This window comes from Rhineura floridana, chromosome 3, assembly GCF_030035675.1.
Source record: "Rhineura floridana isolate rRhiFlo1 chromosome 3, rRhiFlo1.hap2, whole genome shotgun sequence".
Lineage (NCBI taxonomy): Eukaryota > Metazoa > Chordata > Lepidosauria > Squamata > Rhineuridae > Rhineura > Rhineura floridana.
This window is the reverse complement of record NC_084482.1, coordinates 204,453,307-204,470,267: the sequence shown is the minus strand read 5'-3', so window position 1 is coordinate 204,470,267 and position 16,961 is coordinate 204,453,307. Positions and strand designations below refer to the sequence as shown.

The 16,961-nt window shown below is 46.5% G+C and overlaps 1 protein-coding gene across 1 annotated transcript; it reads right to left on the bottom strand.

The window, feature by feature from the left end:
- Nucleotides 1-3,191: 3,191 nt before the first annotated feature.
- On the bottom strand, nt 3,192-14,064 carry LOC133381258 (zinc finger protein 501-like). Its single transcript, XM_061620139.1, has 2 exons — nt 13,920-14,064; nt 3,192-4,979 (listed from the first exon to the last, which is right to left on the bottom strand). The coding sequence occupies exon 2, from the start codon at nt 4,963-4,965 to the stop codon at nt 3,760-3,762; it is 1,206 nt and encodes a 401-aa protein (XP_061476123.1). The 5' UTR covers nt 4,966-4,979; nt 13,920-14,064; the 3' UTR covers nt 3,192-3,759.
- Between the last annotated feature and the right edge of the window lie 2,897 nt (nt 14,065-16,961).

Sequence of the window (16,961 nt, the reverse complement as noted above, 5' to 3'; positions counted from 1 at the left end):
ACAAATACAGCGGTTGTCAATTGCAGAAAGGCCTCACTCCTACGGCGCTCGTTCTGCTTTTATGGCGTTTTTTGGCCGTTCGGCGCCGTTTTGGTCAATGTTAGTCAATGTGTTCCACTTTACAGCGGTTTTCGCTTTACAGCGGGGGTCCAGAACATAACCTGCTGTATGACTGGGGCCCTACTGTATATCATATCTGATACTTACCCAGCTCTGGACTTTTTGTGTGTGTGTGAATTGTTTAATCTGCCAGCTGTTTTCTTTTACGAATTTGTTTTGGTCCTCAACTGCCTTGGATGTCCTATCCTAGGAGATGCATATTTGGAATAAACATGTGGGACCTGTAACAAAATGTTGCAGTATGGAGGACTGCCACTCAGGATATCAGCCAGCCGTGACCTTTTTCAGGATATTCCATACCCCCTTTACTTTCTCTTATTTCCCCCCCAACAATCAGCCAGCATTCTGTGCCCACTGAGCATGCTCAGTCCTCATTGGGGTGCCTTCGGGAGTCCCTTTTTTGGGAATCATGCAAACACTGGGGTTCCCCCAAACCTGCTATTTGTTACCTTCCTCTTGTGGTGTTAGTGCTGGTTTGGCACCCTAAGGGTCGGCACTCACCTCTGAACTTTGGCAAGAGTGAATAATGATGAATGAACATGACTTTTATCTCGGGAGGTGAAGGTCTTCCTTGCGTAGAGTTCACCCTCTCACTGTTTCATCCTGCCTTGACTGAAAATGCTTGTCACTCTTCCAGGTGCTGGGGTGGCTCCTCCAGGATGGGGCCGTGAATTTTCCAGGCAAAGAGGTAGCTCCACTGGAAGCCACAGAGGTGAAGGTTTGTGCTGAGATCAAGCCAGAGGACAAAGAGGATTCCTGTTTGCTAAGTAAGTAAATGTTGTGGGACGGGCCGCAGCTCAAGGGTACAGCATCTGCTTTGCATGCAGAAGGTCCCAGGTTCAATCCCCACCATCTCCAGGTAGGGCTGGGGCAGATTCCTGCCTGAAGCCCTGGAGAGCCACTGCCAGTCAGTGCGGACAATAATGACCTAGATAGACCAAAGTTGTCCTATGTTCTCCAGATTACTCTTCAAGGGTATGTGTGAGCATTGTCCACCCAGGGGCATCCACTGGAATTTTTCTCAAGGGGAGCCAACTAAATGCTCCACATAAATACAGAATGACCATATTTAAGCATCAGCAAACTGTGGGAGTAAAGCACCAATACTTGTAAAAATTATTACAGGTATAATCACCAGGGGCGGGGGGAGTGATAGAAAGACAACTCATTCTTCCCTTGCTGATTCCTTCTACAGTACCTACTTGTTTCCTTTCCCTCAGGTTTGACTTCCTTCTTCCTTTCTAGTCATTCAGATGGCCACATGTACGTCTGCAGTCAGAACGACATTATTTCCCAGTAGTAATAAACCTTACGTTTCTTTATTCTTTCAACCAACAGTCTTACCAGACTATTTATTTCGCACTTCACTGCAACCAAGGTCCAACAAAAAGAGGGCCACCATTTCTGGTATGTCTGCTGACTGAGCAGTGGCAAGGCCTAGGTACACCAGGGTCAGATTCACACCATACATTTAAAGCGCTGTTAGTCCATTTGAAACAGTCGTGCAACTGCCGTTCCACTCAGCTTTTCAGGCAGGTTTTGGAGTAATGGCAGGCGAAAGAAGCATTTGAATCAGAACTAAAACCTTAGATTTGTGTATGGGGCAGTATGGCTTAACGTTTGCCAAGGCCTATATACATTTTGTTAAAATAAAGAAGCAAAGGGTACCTCTGAACCTGTACAGAGCTCCTTCCCTTCACTAGAGAGGAGTCACAGGCAGGTCTTACAGGCCAAGGATTTCCAAGGCTGAAACTAATTGTTATAAACAGGAGTACAGCTTGCATAAGACCCTCCGTGGTGCAGAGTGGTAAAGCGGCGGTAATGCAGCCGAAGCTCTGCTCACGGCCGGAGTTCGATTCCAACAGAAGGAGGAAGTCGAATCTCCGGTAAAAAGGGTCGAGGTCCACTCAGCCTTCCATCCATCCGTGGTCGGTAAAACGAGTACCCGGCATATGCTGGGGGGTAAAGAAAGGCCGGGGAAGGAACTGGCAAGCCCACCCCATATATACGGTCTGCCTTGTAAACATCACAAGACGTCACTCTAAGAGTCGGAAACGACTCGCACTACAAGTCCGGGGACACCTTTCCCTTTTTTACAGCTTGCATGAATATCAGCAAACATCTCCCAAATCTCCTCCTCTTCCCCTCCCCTCATCTGCTGACATCTGAAAATCAAATCCACATAGTGTTATAATTGCAATCTGCATTTCCCTAACCCACCTTGATTGGCTGCCCATTATAGGGATGGGAACATTCATGGTATGATAACATTGCAAAGCATCATTAGAAATTACCAGCTATTTATTTATTGCGTTTGTATACCGCCCCATAGCCGAAGCAATGAAGCAAGGATGTAAGAACGGGGCTGTTCCTGAAGTAGCTGAGATTCCTCTCTAATTTGCCATAGTGGCCGTTTAAGGGCTGACAAGCAGAAAGCCCAAGGGGAAGGACATAGCAAAATAAAAAAAAATCCAAAAAAACTTCTGGATTAGGTACAAAGAGCTGATTGGCCAGAGAACAAGAATCTGATTGGCCAGAGCATAGCGGAGTGCTTGACATTCTCACTGGCAGGACTGTGCCCCAGTGGACCAGACTCCACTGACAGTGAATATTATCTGTGTGTAGGAAAGAAGCAAAGGGGTGGTGGAAGCTGGTCCAGTAGGGCAAATGGGGCTCTGCCCCACCAACTGCAGCCTGTCCTTAGTCAGCCCCCCCACCCCCCGCTGGCCTTATCCTCTTTAATATCAAGTTATGCCTTTATAGAACTCAGCAGGGAAGAAAATGAAGACGAAATGACAAGAAGCTGGCTTTGCTCGTGATTGGCTCTGGCTCCAGCTGTTGGGCTCCCTGCTTTCTGCCCTACCAGTCCCAATGGGCACCAGTCACCACTGTAAAGGACATGAAATTTCCTCCCCACCCACCTTGCTGAAAATGTCAATGAGCAAAAATGTAAGTGCAGTCCTAATTTTTGGAAGTTCAGCACTCTGAGCCAGGACACTACAAAATCCACAAGACCCAAGGGATTGATCCATCGGTTTGTGTTCTTGACTAAGAAGGCCTGTACAACAATGCACAGAAAACAGCCATCTATTTATTACCAAGGAACTACATACATACAGCAATGCATGAATAGCCCGTTTATTTTTGCACCAATGATTGTTATTTTCTACTTGTTTCCTGCCTGCATTTGCCTTTGAAGTGGCTTCTCTCCTTCACACCCAAAATTCCTATGGCCTGCAGTGCCTTTGCAAAAATGATGGTCTGATCTCTTACACAAATGCACCGCTGTAACGAAATAATTAGGAACGCTGGTTAGGGTCACTTTGGCTTTACCACCTGTGTTACTCAGTGAGGTATAGGAACATGCCTGTATTCTCACAGTCTGAAAATGTTATGGCTTCTCTCCTAGCTGGGCATTGTTTTTTTCATGCATTGTAAGATTAAAACGGTTACTTTTTTTTATTTTTTACACACCTCTCTAAATCAGGTTCTAAATTGTTTCATAAAGGTCTGCTTTAACCACTGCAAAGTTCACTCTTAAGGTTCCTTTTTGCATGGAATATTTGATGCTTAACTACATCAGACCTGGTAGTAAAGTTGTTTCCATTCCTCCCATCAAAAAACACCCACCAGAACAATTTATGTTTGTAAGGCCTCCCCCTCTTTGTGGGTTCTTTTATGCACCACGAGGTGTGCGCTGCAAGTGAAGCATCTCCCACAGGTGAGGCACATGTACGGTTTCTCTCCTGTGTGGATTCTCTGGTGTTGCATAAGGTGTGCACTCTGGCTGAAACTTTTCCCACAGGTGCCACACTTGTACGGCTTCTCACCTGTGTGGGTTCGTTCGTGCTTCACCACATCCGAACTGGTCGTGAAGCTTTTCCCGCACAGCGAGCATTTATACGGTTTCTCTCCTGTGTGGATTCTCTTGTGTTTTACAAGGTCTGAGCTGGAACGGAAACTTTTCCCACAGACGAGGCATTTGCACGGTTTCTCTCCTGTGTGGGTTCTCTCATGCTGAGTGAGTATCATGCTCTGACTGAAGCTTTTGCCACAGTAGGAGCATTTGTAAGGTCTCTCTCCCGTGTGGCTTCTCTGATGTTTTACGAGACCCGAGTTAGAAGCAAAGCTTTCCCCACAGGTTAGACAGGTGTAGGGCTTCTCGCCTGTGTGAGTTCTCTCATGTTGGATCAGATTTGAGCTCCGCTTGAAACTTTTCTCACAGAGGGAGCAGTTGAAAGGTTTTTCCTCTGTGTGAGTTTTCTTATGGTTCACGAAGTTTGAACTGGTCGTGAATCTTTTCCCGCAGTCAGGACATTGATAAGGTCTCTCTCCAGTGTGGGTTCTTTGGTGTGTCATGAGATGCGCGTTGGAACAGAAGCTCTTCCCACACAAGAAGCATTTATATGGCTTCTCTTTTGTGTGAAACCGTTCATGTACGATCAGGTAAGACCGTTGATTGAACCGCTTCTCGCAAACAGAGCACTGATACGGCTTCTCCCCTGTATGTATCCGCTCATGTTTAACAAGATCAGAGCTCTGGTGGAAGCTCCTTCCACAGTCGGAGCATTTATACGGCTTCTCTCCTGAATGGTTTCTTTTCTGATGGCCAATGAGGCTCGATATGCTGCAGAAGCTCTTGCCGCATTCGGAGCATATATAGGACGTCCCTTCAACAGAGCTGCCTTCATCTAAGCCTGGAATGATGCTCGGAGGGCCGTCCAGTCTGTGCTTAATCTCACAGATTCCTTCCACTTCATGAAACCCGGAAAGGCCTTCGGGCGTTTCCAACAAGGACCCACATGGTTCCTTCTTTAGTTCGGTTATATCCTCGTTTTCGCTCATTAGTCTACCAACAGCTGTATAAAAGTCATTTTAAAAGCCAAGAAAGAAAAAATATGAGAGCAAGAACCTAAATATGAATCAACATCTATGCTAAGGACTCACGGGCTACATGTGTCCCTCGACCTAATTTAGGGGAGGGGGGAATCGAGAGGGAGAGGGGTGGCAGACAGAAGTGGGGAGCGCAACAGAGGGTAATGAAAAAGAGGTGGCCCTCCCACTTTTTGTTCTGGCCCTGCCCACTTTGGGTTCTGGCACCACCCACTGCTGGCATGTGGCCCTCAACAGATTATCTCCAAAAGGCAGGGCAGGAGTTACAGAAGGGTAGATTTTGAATGAACGTGAACCTTGACGGTAAGAACAGTTCGTAAGTAGAGCCTAGCTGCTGTATAGGCCAGCATCCTGTCCTCACAGGATGGTATCCAACAAACACATCTTGTCAGCATAAGCATTTTCGCTTGTGCAGTAGGCCTCCTTCCCCCTCTTCTCCACTCATGCGTGCCCCCCACCCTCCCCAGATCTGTTCCGGAAGGTTAGGAGAAATCTTAGAAAAGATTTGGGGGGATGAAAGAGGGGGGAAGTCCTGTTGCACAAGCAGAACTTTTTGTGCTGAGAGGACTCGTTAAACGCTACTTTGGATACACACCACAGCGGCCAACCAGATGCCTCCATGTGAAAGCCCCAAGCAGGGCCGGAGTGCAACTGTCCTCTCCCCACTTGTGATTCCCAGTAACCGGCGGTCAGAGACATGCTGCCTCCAGCAGCAGAGGGAGAACGTGGCCACGATGGCTAGTAGCCACTGGGAGCCTTTATCCTCCATGAATTCATCTAATTCTTTTTTAAAGCCATCCATGCTGGCGGCCATCACTGCCCCTTGTGGGAGGGAATGCCACAGTGCAAGTCTGCGCTGTGTGAAGGAGTCCCTTCTTTGGTATGCCCTGAATCCTCCAATATTCAGCTTCATTAGATGTCCACAACCTCTAGTGTTACGAGAGGCTTATCCACTTTCTCCACACCATGCCTAATCTTTTACACGTCTATCATGTCTCACGTCCCCTTTACTCACCTTTTCTCTAAACTATCCTGCCCCTCCTGCCGTAGCCATTCCTTATAGCAGTGATTCTCAAACGGTGCGCCCAGGCACACTGGTGTGCCCTAAGAGGTGGCTAGGTGTGCCTCAAATATTATGAAAGTATATTTTGAAAATGAGAAGAAACCCATTTGTATACGGTAAGTAACAGTTTTCTATAGTTTATTTTTATTCATAGTTTAAAATATATTAATATATTTTTAATGTGCCAGAAAATTTGTATATATTTTACAATGCGCCGCGAACCAAAAAAGTTTGAGAACCACTGCCTTATAGGGCCATTCAGGAATGGAACAATTACTCTGGGGCTGGACAGCCATCTCTTGGAGATGCCCTGCCTCTGGATTCCCTGAGGTAATCAGCAGAAGACCCTGAAACAAGGCATTGTGGGGGTAGCACAGGGTCCGCTGGATCCCGAATGAGTCCTGCTGCTGTCACATGATGCCAGTGGGCCTAATGCAAGTCTCTTTGCTGCATCAGTGTGGGAAATGGTGCAGAATAGTTTTTTTCCCTGCTCCCCTCCCCCGGTCCCCTATGTAAGAACGTAAGAAGAGCCTGCTGGGTCAGGCCAGTGGCCCATCTAGTCCAGCATCCCCTTCTCAGAGTGGCCAACCAGATGCCCCAATGGGGAGCCTGCAAGCAGGACCTGAGTGGCTACTGGTGACTGGTTTTCAGAAGCCTACTGCCTCTGACTATGGTGGCAGAGCACAGCCATCATGGCTAGCGGCACTACAAGTGGCAGAGGTGTAGATGTGATGGTGACTATGTCTCTCCATCCAGCCCTGCTGTTGCTGGCCAGGGTTTTGGACTGCAGCCATAGTAGCCAGTGTGGTCTAGTGGTTAAGAGCGTCGGACTAGGACCTGGGAGAAACCAAGGTTCAAATCCTCACTGAGCCGTGAAGCTCGCTGGGGTTGACTTTGGGCCAGTCACTGTCTCTCAGCCTAACCTACCTCACACAGTTGTTGTGAGGATAAAACGGGGAGGGAAAGACCTGTGTACACCACCTTGAGCTTCTTGGAGGAAACGTGGTATGTAAATGAATATAAATGAACAAATACACACACACACATCCCTGGAAGAACCCAGGGCAAAACATGTATGTATGGGATCAACACATAATCTTTCATCTGCAGTCTTATTTCAACTTAAAAATTTGTTTATTACACTAATAGTCTGCTTCTTCCTCCATAAGGTGGCGTAGAGGGCTCACCCCAACTATTTTATCACCACACAACAACCCTGCAAGGTAGGATGGACAGAGAGAGCATGACTGTCCTTAAATAATGAAGTGAGCTTCATGGCAGAGTAGAAGTTCCATACTGGCTCCGCCCCTTTCCTGCCCTGGCTCCACTCCAATTACCATATTCATACTGGCTCCAACCCTTGCCTGACACACCCTGCCCTGACTCCACCCCTAATCACCATATTCCTACTGGCTCCACCCCTTCCCTGAACATAAGAACATAAGAAGAGCCTGCTGGATCAGGCCAGTGGCCCATCTAGTCCAGCATCCTGTTCTCACAGTGGCAAACCAGGTGCCTGGGGGAAGCCCGCAAGCAGGACCCGAGTGCAAGAACACTCTCCCCTCCTGAGGCTTCCAGCAACTGGTTTTCAGAAGCATGCTGCCTCTGACTAAAGTGGCAGAGCACAGCCATCACAGCTAGTAATCCCTGCCAGATTCTGTCTTGGCTCCACCTCTAACCTACCTTTATTTCATACTAGCTGTGCTTTTGGTCTGATCCTCACAACACCTCTGCACAGTTAGGCCCCCAACATCAAAGCCTCCCCATACATCCAGTTCATCTGTGCAAGCTTCTCCCAAGTTGTGACGCTTGCAAAGGGCTCTTTAAACCGGGAGTAGCTAATGTTTTGAGGAAGGGCTTTAGCTCAGTGACATAGCATCTGCCTTGCATGTAGAATGTCCCAGATGTCTCTAGGTAGGGTTGGGAAAACCTCCTCCCAGAAACCCTGGAGAGATGCTACCAGTCAGGGCAGACAATATTAAGCTAGATGGACCAATCATCTGACTCAAAATAAGGCAGCTTCCTATCTTATTTCTTTGTCACAACAGGAGAAGGTGGTTGGGCTGCAAGCTGCAACTGGTCCATCTAGCTCAGTATTGTCTACACCAGGGTGGTGGACATGTCACCCTCTAGATGTTGTTGGACTCAGCCACAGCCAGGATGGCCAATGGTCAAGAATGATGGGAGTTTGCCGCAAGTTCTCCACACTGACCAGCGGCAGCTTCTCCAGGATTTCAGACGGGTCTCTCCCAGTGCTACTTGGAGATGCCACCAGGGTTTGCACCTGGGATCCTTGGCATGCACAGCAGGGCTCTACCATTGAGCTATGGCTCTTCCCTTGGGTAGTCAATGTATGGGGAGGCTTTGTTAAGGGGTGGGGAAAGAGAGGAAGCCTTCTGGAGCCAGGTTGCTCCATGAGCTAGAGGGAGCCCCAGCTGACAAAGCGTCAAGGCGAGTTAAGCAGCAGAGCGAGTTCGGCAGCAGGGCGAGGAGGCCAGGGCCCCCCACTCTGCCCGTCTGTTCCCTGACCTCAACTAAACCGCAGTCTCCAACCCATTGACGTAATAAACCTTAAACAAAACTATGCAGGTAAGAAGCCAGCAGGGGTGTGGGGGCTTTCCAGTGTTTTGCACCGCCTGCAGCATGTACGACTATCTGCCTGTTGGACAGAAGTCGTGGGTGTGCTCTCGGTGCAATGAGCTCCTGGCTCTCCGGGAACGACTTCATTTCCTTGAGGCCAAGGTGGCGGACCTGGAAAAGCTGAGAGAGGCAGAGAGGTGTGTGGAGGAGGCCTTCAGGGACGTTATAGCTGTGTCCCACTCCAACGATGATAACTCTCCTGCTATCATGGAGAACGATGGTCTCGGGGAAGGAGAGCATCCAGCTGAGGAAGAGGGAAACGATCCCTTAGAAGGGACCCATTCCTTGGGGGATGAGCAGCTATCCTCTCGTGCCGAGGATATATCTCCAGGGGCTGGAGGGATCCTTGTAGTGGGTGATTCGATCATTAGGAACATAGACAGTGGGGTGTGTGATGGGCGTGTAGACCGCAAGGTGTTTTGCCTGCCTGGTGCGAAGGTTGCGGATATCGCCCGTCGTTTAGATAGTTTGGTAGACAGTGCTGGGAAGGAGTCAGCGGTCGTGGTGCACGTTGGCACCAACGACATGGGGAAATGCAGCCGTGAGGTCCTGGAAGCAAAATTTAGGTTGCTAGGTAGGATGCTGAAAGCCAGGACCTCCAAGGTGGCTTTCTCTGAAATGCTACCGGTTCCACGCGCAGGACCAGACAGACAGGCCCAGCTTCGCAGTCTCAATGCGTGGATGAGACGATGGTGTCGGGTGGAAGGGTTTGGATTTGTTAGGCACTGGGGAACTTTTTGGGACAAGCCGGGCCTGTACAAAAGGGACGGGCTCCACTTGAACCAGAATGGAACCAGACTGCTGGCACTTAAAATTAAAAAGGTGGCAGAGCAGCTTTTAAACTGACTGAGGGGGGAAACCCGACAGGAGCTGAGAAAGGTCCGGTTCGGAATAAACCTCCCCCCTGGGATAAAAACCAAAGAAATGATGAAATTTTAAAAGGGGTAGGCCTAGAAGTAGGCATTGTGAGAGCAGGGGCACAGGATATAAATTCAGAAGAGCAAAATTACCACAGGCCTAACCATAAGTGCCAAAGACACTTGAAGAGAGACACTGCTTACAAGTGCCTGTACGCTAATGCTAGCAGCCTGCGAACCAAGATGGGAGAACTGGAGCGCTTGGTCTTAGAAGAGAGCATTGATATAGTGAGCATAACGGAGACCTGGTGGAATGGAGAAAACCAGTGGGATACGGTTATCCCTGGATATAAACTATATCGGAAGGACAGGGAAGGACATATTGGTGGCGGAGTCGCTCTATACGTGAAAGAAGGCATTGAATCCAGCAAGCTCGAAACCCCAAAAGAGGCAGACTCCTCCACAGAATCGTTGTGGGTGGTGATACCATGCCCCAGGAGGGACTTAATACTGGGAACGATCTATCGTCCCCCTGATCAAAATGCTCAGGGAGACCTGGAGATGAGATATGAAATTGAGGAAGCATCCAAACTAGGAAATGTGGTAGTAATGGGTGACTTCAACTACCCGGACATAGACTGGCTGCATATGTGTTCCAGTCATGACAAAGAAGCAAAGTTTCTAGATATTCTAAATGACTATTCCCTAGACCAGTTGGTCATGGAACCGACCAGAGGGACAGCAACCCTGGACTTAATCCTCAGTGGGGAACGGGACCTGGTGCGAGATGTAAGTGTTGTTGAACCGATTGGGAGCAGTGACCACAGTGCTATTAAATTAAACATACATGTAACTGGCCAATTGCCAAGAAAATCCAACACGGTCACATTTGACTTCAAAAGAGGAAACTTCACAAAAATGAGGGGATTGGTAAAAAGAAAGCTGAAAAACAAAGTCCAGAGGGTCACATCACTCGAAAATGCTTGGAAGTTGTTTAAAAACACTATATTAGAAGCTCAACTGGAGTGCATACCGCAGACCAGAAAAGGTACCACCAGGGCCAAGAAGATGCCAGCATGGTTAACGAGCAAAGTCAAGGAAGCTCTTAGAGGCAAAAAGTCTTCCTTCAAAAAATGGAAGTCTTGTCCAAATGAAGAAAATAAAAAAGAACACAAACTCTGGCAAAAGAAATGCAAGAAGACAATAAGGGATGCTAAAAAAGAATTTGAGGAGCACATTGCTAAGAACATAAAAACCAACAACAAAAAATTCTATAAATACATTCAAAGCAGGAGACCATCTAGGGAGACGATTGGACCCTTGGATGATAAGGGAGTCAAAGGTGTACTAAAGAACGATAAGGAGATTGCAGAGAAGCTAAATGAATTCTTTGCATCTGTCTTCACAGTGGAAGATATAGGGCAGATCCCTGAACCTGAACTAACATTTGCAGGAAGGGATTCTGAGGAACTGAGACAAATAGTGGTAACGAGAGAGGAAGTTCTAAGCTTAATGGACAATATAAAAACTGACAAATCACCGGGCCCGGATGGCATCCACCCGAGAGTTCTCAAACAACTCAAATGTGAAATTGCTGATCTGCTAACTAAAATATGTAACTTGTCCCTTGGGTCCTCCTCCGTGCCTGAGGACTGGAAAGTGGCAAATGTAACGCCAATCTTCAAAAAGGGATCCAGAGGGGATCCCGGAAATTACAGGCCAGTTAGCTTAACTTCTGTCCCTGGAAAACTGGTAGAAAGTATGATTAAAGCTAGATTAACTAAGCACATAGAAGAACAAGCCTTGCTGAAGCAGAGCCAGCATGGCTTCTGCAAAGGAAAGTCCTGTCTCAGTAACCTATTAGAATTCTTTGAGAGTGTCAACAAGCATATAGATAGAGGTGATCCAGTGGACATAGTGTACTTAGACTTTCAAAAAGCGTTTGACAAGGTACCTCACCAAAGGCTTCTGAGGAAGCTTAGCAGTCATGGAATAAGAGGAGAGGTCCTCTTGTGGATAAGAAATTGGTTAAGAAGCAGAAAGCAGAGAGTAGGAATAAACGGACAGTTCTCCCAATGGAGGGCTGTAGAAAGTGGAGTCCCTCAAGGATCGGTATTGGGACCTGTACTTTTCAACTTGTTCATTAATGACCTAGAATTAGGAGTGAGCAGTGAAGTGGCCAAGTTTGCTGATGACACTAAATTGTTCAGGGTTGTTAAAACAAAAAGGGATTGCGAAGAGCTCCAAAAAGACCTCTCCAAACTGAGTGAATGGGCAGAAAAATGGCAAATGCAATTCAATATAAACAAGTGTAAAATTATGCATATTGGAGCAAAAAATCTTAATTTCACATATACGCTCATGGGGTCTGAACTGGCGGTGACCAACCAGGAGAGAGACCTCGGGGTTGTAGTGGACAGCACGATGAAAATGTCGACCCAGTGTGCGGCAGCTGTGAAAAAGGCAAATTCCATGCTAGCGATAATTAGGAAAGGTATTGAAAATAAAACAGCCGATATCATAATGCCATTGTATAAATCTATGGTGCAGCCGCATTTGGAATACTGTGTACAGTTCTGGTCGCCTCATCTCAAAAAGGATATTATAGAGTTGGAAAAGGTTCAGAAGAGGGCAACCAGAATGATCAAGGGGATGGAGCGACTCCCTTACGAGGAAAGGTTGCAGCATTTGGGGCTTTTTAGTTTAGAGAAAAGGCGGGTCAGAGGAGACATGATAGAAGTGTATAAAATTATGCATGGCATTGAGAAAGTGGATAGAGAAAAGTTCTTCTCCCTCTCTCATAATACTAGAACTCGTGGACATTCAAAGAAGCTGAATGTTGGAAGATTCAGGACAGACAAAAGGAAGTACTTCTTTACTCAGCGCATAGTTAAACTATGGAATCTGCTCCCACAAGATGCAGTAATGGCCACCAGCTTGGATGGCTTTAAAAGAAGATTAGACAAATTCATGGAGGACAGGGCTATCAATGGCTACTAGCCATGATGGCTGTGCTCTGCCACCCTAGTCAGAGGCAGCATGCTTCTGAAAACCAGTTGCCGGAAGCCTCAGGAGGGGAGAGTGTTCTTGCACTCGGGTCCTGCTTGCGGGCTTCCCCCAGGCACCTGGTTGGCCACTGTGAGAACAGGATGCTGGACTAGATGGGCCACTGGCCTGATCCAGCAGGCTCTTCTTATGTTCTTATGTTCTTATGGGCCTTTGTCATCACAATGTCATGGCAATTTCAGTGTTGCATATACAAAACCATTAGAACAGGGATAGGGAGGCTGTGGCCCTCCAGATGCTGTGGACTGCAACTCCCATCAGCCCCAGCTAGCATGGCCAATGAGGTCAGGGATGATGGGAGTTGTAGTCTAACAACATTTGGAGGGCCCCACAGGTTCCCCAGCCCTGCTGTAGAAAGTAGATGAAGGAGCAGATTATCCAATTGGTTCCACCCTAGTTCTAATCCGATGTAAATTAGAGATGCTCCTTTAAAATAAAATTAAAAACCTGCTCTTGCTCCTTTTGCTCCTGTGCCTTTTGACAGCCGCCTGTTACACAGGGAATTAGCACGTGATCCCCCCCCCCCAGAAACACCTAATATTTTGCTGTTTACATGTTCCTAGACTACAACTCCCATCATCCCTGCCCACTGGCTGCACCTGATAGGAGCTGGAATCCAACAACATCTAGAAAGCCACAGGTTCCCCATCCCTGCCTTAACATCAAGCCGTTATTAAAGGCACAAGAGCCTTTGTTCTGGTCATGTGGCAACCTTTGGAGGGCAACAACAGTGTATGAAGGAGAAAAGAGATGCTTTCACCAGTCCTACACGCCTTCACACAATCTAGCAAGATCTGACTGAGAATACCCTTTAAAAGGGGGGGGGTATGACAGGGGGGTTGCCAACTTTTCAACAACAGTCTGCAACTGTGCCTTTTGAAAGCAACCCAGTCTGCAGACATAAGGCAGCTGATGATGTTTGGTCTGTGCTGTTCGGATCGGAAGATCAAAATGAGCAATACACACACACACACACACACACGTCCAGTAGCAACCTTAAAGGCCCCATTTGCAACAATTTTGCGTTATAAAGGATGGGTCGGGAGTAAAAGCTCCTCTTTCCCCACCTTTTCCCTTGATCGAAAGAGAGCTAAAGGGAAAAGAAAAAGAAAATTGCAGTTCGGGCTCTCCATCCACAGATGCCAGACGGGAGTTTTCTCCTGTCTCCCTCCCCCGACATTGTCCCTCCTTGTCCTGCCTCTCGTATTCCTTTTGTCTTCCCCTCCTTTCCCACTAGAAAAGAAATAAGCAAATTTTAAGAAAGGACTCCCCCGACTCACCGCCACCTGAAAGATGCTGCAACAAAGAAAGCTTCTTAGCTGGAGATCTGCAGCAATTGCAAATTACCGAAGGGCAAGGTTTTGCTTCAGCAATTAAAAAGACAGCATCAGAGGAAGGGGGCAGGAGAGAAAGGAACAGGAAGCGGCCGTCCCTGTTTATCGTCCCCCTCTTTTTTTAAAAAATGGGTCTCTCTAGGAATTGTGAATTGTCAGATTTATCCTTATGAGTGACTCGTTAGAAAGGTACAGGTAGCCGAACTGATTCTTAGGGAGAAAGATTCCAAAATATCACAAAATAAAATAAAGCAACAAAGTTTCAGAGTTCTCCAGGACTCTTCATCATTGGCTCATCTAACGTGATGAAGGATTCTGGAGCACTCGAAAGCTTGCTCGCCGTTTTGTGATGTGTTGGGTGAGCCTAATAAAAGGTATTTATCGACTGTGGATTTTGGATTTTTTTTATTCAAAAAAGGAAAGCGGGGGGTTGGAAGGAGTCAAAAACAATTCATGGTTGCTGCTATTTGGGTATTCAAAAGAGGAGGCTTTGATTCATACTTGCAGTTGTCAGACATTGCAACACAGGAAGCTGCCTTATACTGAGTCTGACTATCGGTCTGTCTAGCTCAGTACTGCCTACACGGACTGGCAGCTGCTCTTCAGGGTTTAAGGTGGGTGATATTCCAAGCCCTACCTGAAAATGCCACGGATTGAACTTCGGACCTTCTGCATGCAAAGCACATACACTAAGGCTGAGCTGCAGCCCATCCCCATTCTAAATGCCGGCCCAATTCTTAGGCATGTTTACTTAGTGTCCAGTAGGGTGGACTCCCGAACAAATGTGTGCCGGTTGCAACATTTTATTCACATATATATATATATTGTTGTTTTCTGTATTTTTATATACATACTATTTGTCTGAGGAGATTAAAGTTGCATATTCTTTTTCTATTTATATTTTCTAGACTTAGACATACAAACCCAATTCTGTATTGTTATTCATTTCTGGAGATCAAACAATGTCTCCTCTCAAGAGAAGGGTGTGGAGAAAATAGGCGAACAGTTTTTCTACACTAGAACTTGTGGACATTTGATTAAGTTGAAGTTGGGAGATTCAAGACAGTACTTCATCACACAGCACATGGTTAAACTATGGAACTCCCTCCCACAAGAGGCAGCGATGGCCAACAACTTGGATGGCTTTAAAAGGGGATAAAGGGTATCAATTCCAGGGGGATAAGGCTGTCAATGACTACTAGCCACAATAACTATGTTCCTATCTCCCCAGGCGGAGCGAGGCAGTATAAGAAGTGCCTACTAGATCAAGCCAGTGGCCCATCTAGTCCAGCATCCTGTTCTCACAGCAGCCAGCCAGATGCCCCAATGGAAAGCAGCAAGCAGGACCCGAGCACAAGAGCACTCTCCCCTCCAGCAACTGGTATCCAGAATCATACTGCCTCCAACTGTGGAGGGAGAACACAGCCATAGCACTGATAGCCTTATCCTCCATGAATTTGTCTCATCCTCTCTGAAAGCCAACCAAGCCTGCCTCTGGATACCAGTTGCTGCTTGCGGGCTTTCCATTGGGGCAGCTGGTTTGGCCCTTGTGAGAACAGGATGTTGGACTAGATGAGCCACTGGCCTGATCCTGCAGGCCTCTTCTGATGTTCTCACGGTCCCTAGAGAGTATAATCTGGTAGACTTCTGTGCATTCCATGGCTCAGCCTCGGTAAGCAAATTTGAACTCCTTTAAAATCGAATAAAAATATAAAAAGTAGCATCATATGCAACAGAGAGAGCCAGTGTGGCATAGTGGTTGGAGTGTTGGACTGTGACCTGGGAGACCAGGGTTCGAATCCCCACACAGCCATGAAGCCCACAGGGTGACCTTGGGCCAGTCACTGCCTCAGCCTCAGACAATGGTAAATCCCCTCTGAATACCGCTTACCATGAAAGTGTCGCCATAAGTCGGAATCGACTTCAAGGCAGTACATTTACATTTAACATGTAACAGGCACTCCAACAGCATGAGACAGAACGTGGGAGAATCTGTCAATTTGGGCTTCTCTCTGTTTCTTGTTTTTCTAATCTTAAATTCAGTCCCCCACATTTCCACATCAGTTTGCAAATGATTTTATAAAAAGTCCTCATGAACATTCATCAGCATTTTAGTGCAAATTTCTGTTAATATACTAGTCTTTCTACGCAATTTTGCATGCTGTAATTTCCTCTTTCAACAAGCCTTTTAAGTTGAGACCTATCCCAGTCTGTGTGTTAGAATTGCTTGTTAATATGTTTTTTTGGTAATGTTTTTAACCCTTTTTTAAAATATGTTTTTAAAGCTTTTTTAAAAAAATGTTTCTAATGTTGTTTTGTTTTCATGTATTTTAAGGTCTGTTTTTATGATGTTTTAAAGTTTTTTTTAGCGCTTCTGTTTGCCGCCCTGGGCTCCTGCTGGGAGGAAGGGCGGGATATAAATCAAATAATAAATAAATAATATACAAATTTTTGCAAAGCCGTTTCCCATAATATAATGCATTTTTGCATGTTATTTTCACTACTACAGGCATTTGATGCACACTTTACCCCAGCAAATGCATTTTTGTACACATTACTTGGCTGAGGAACTGCATTGCAAAATTCCAAAAAGTGTGAATTTCAAAGGATGGCTCCATTTCAGTTTGTGTATTGCTTCAGAAACTGCAAATTGAGTAGGTTAGTCTTTAAATGCAAACTGAATCAAATTTCTTCTCTACCCCTAGTGTGAAAATGACTTCACTCTTTTGCTCTTGCCAAATACAACCCCCCAAAGCCCCCAACACAAACCCCAGATATGAAAATAACACATAATTTTTCTCATGCTACCTGAAGTCTATAGATTGATTTATATGGCTTCATTCTTGTGTGTAGATATCACGACACAGTGAGACACGGTGAGACCAGAGTTCAATTTCGGAGCCCCCCTCGTAATTCTGGTCTCCGCTTTTATTTTACCTCCGCCTGGAGGCGTGGATTATTTTTTCTCCATAAACAGCCTATGACCTT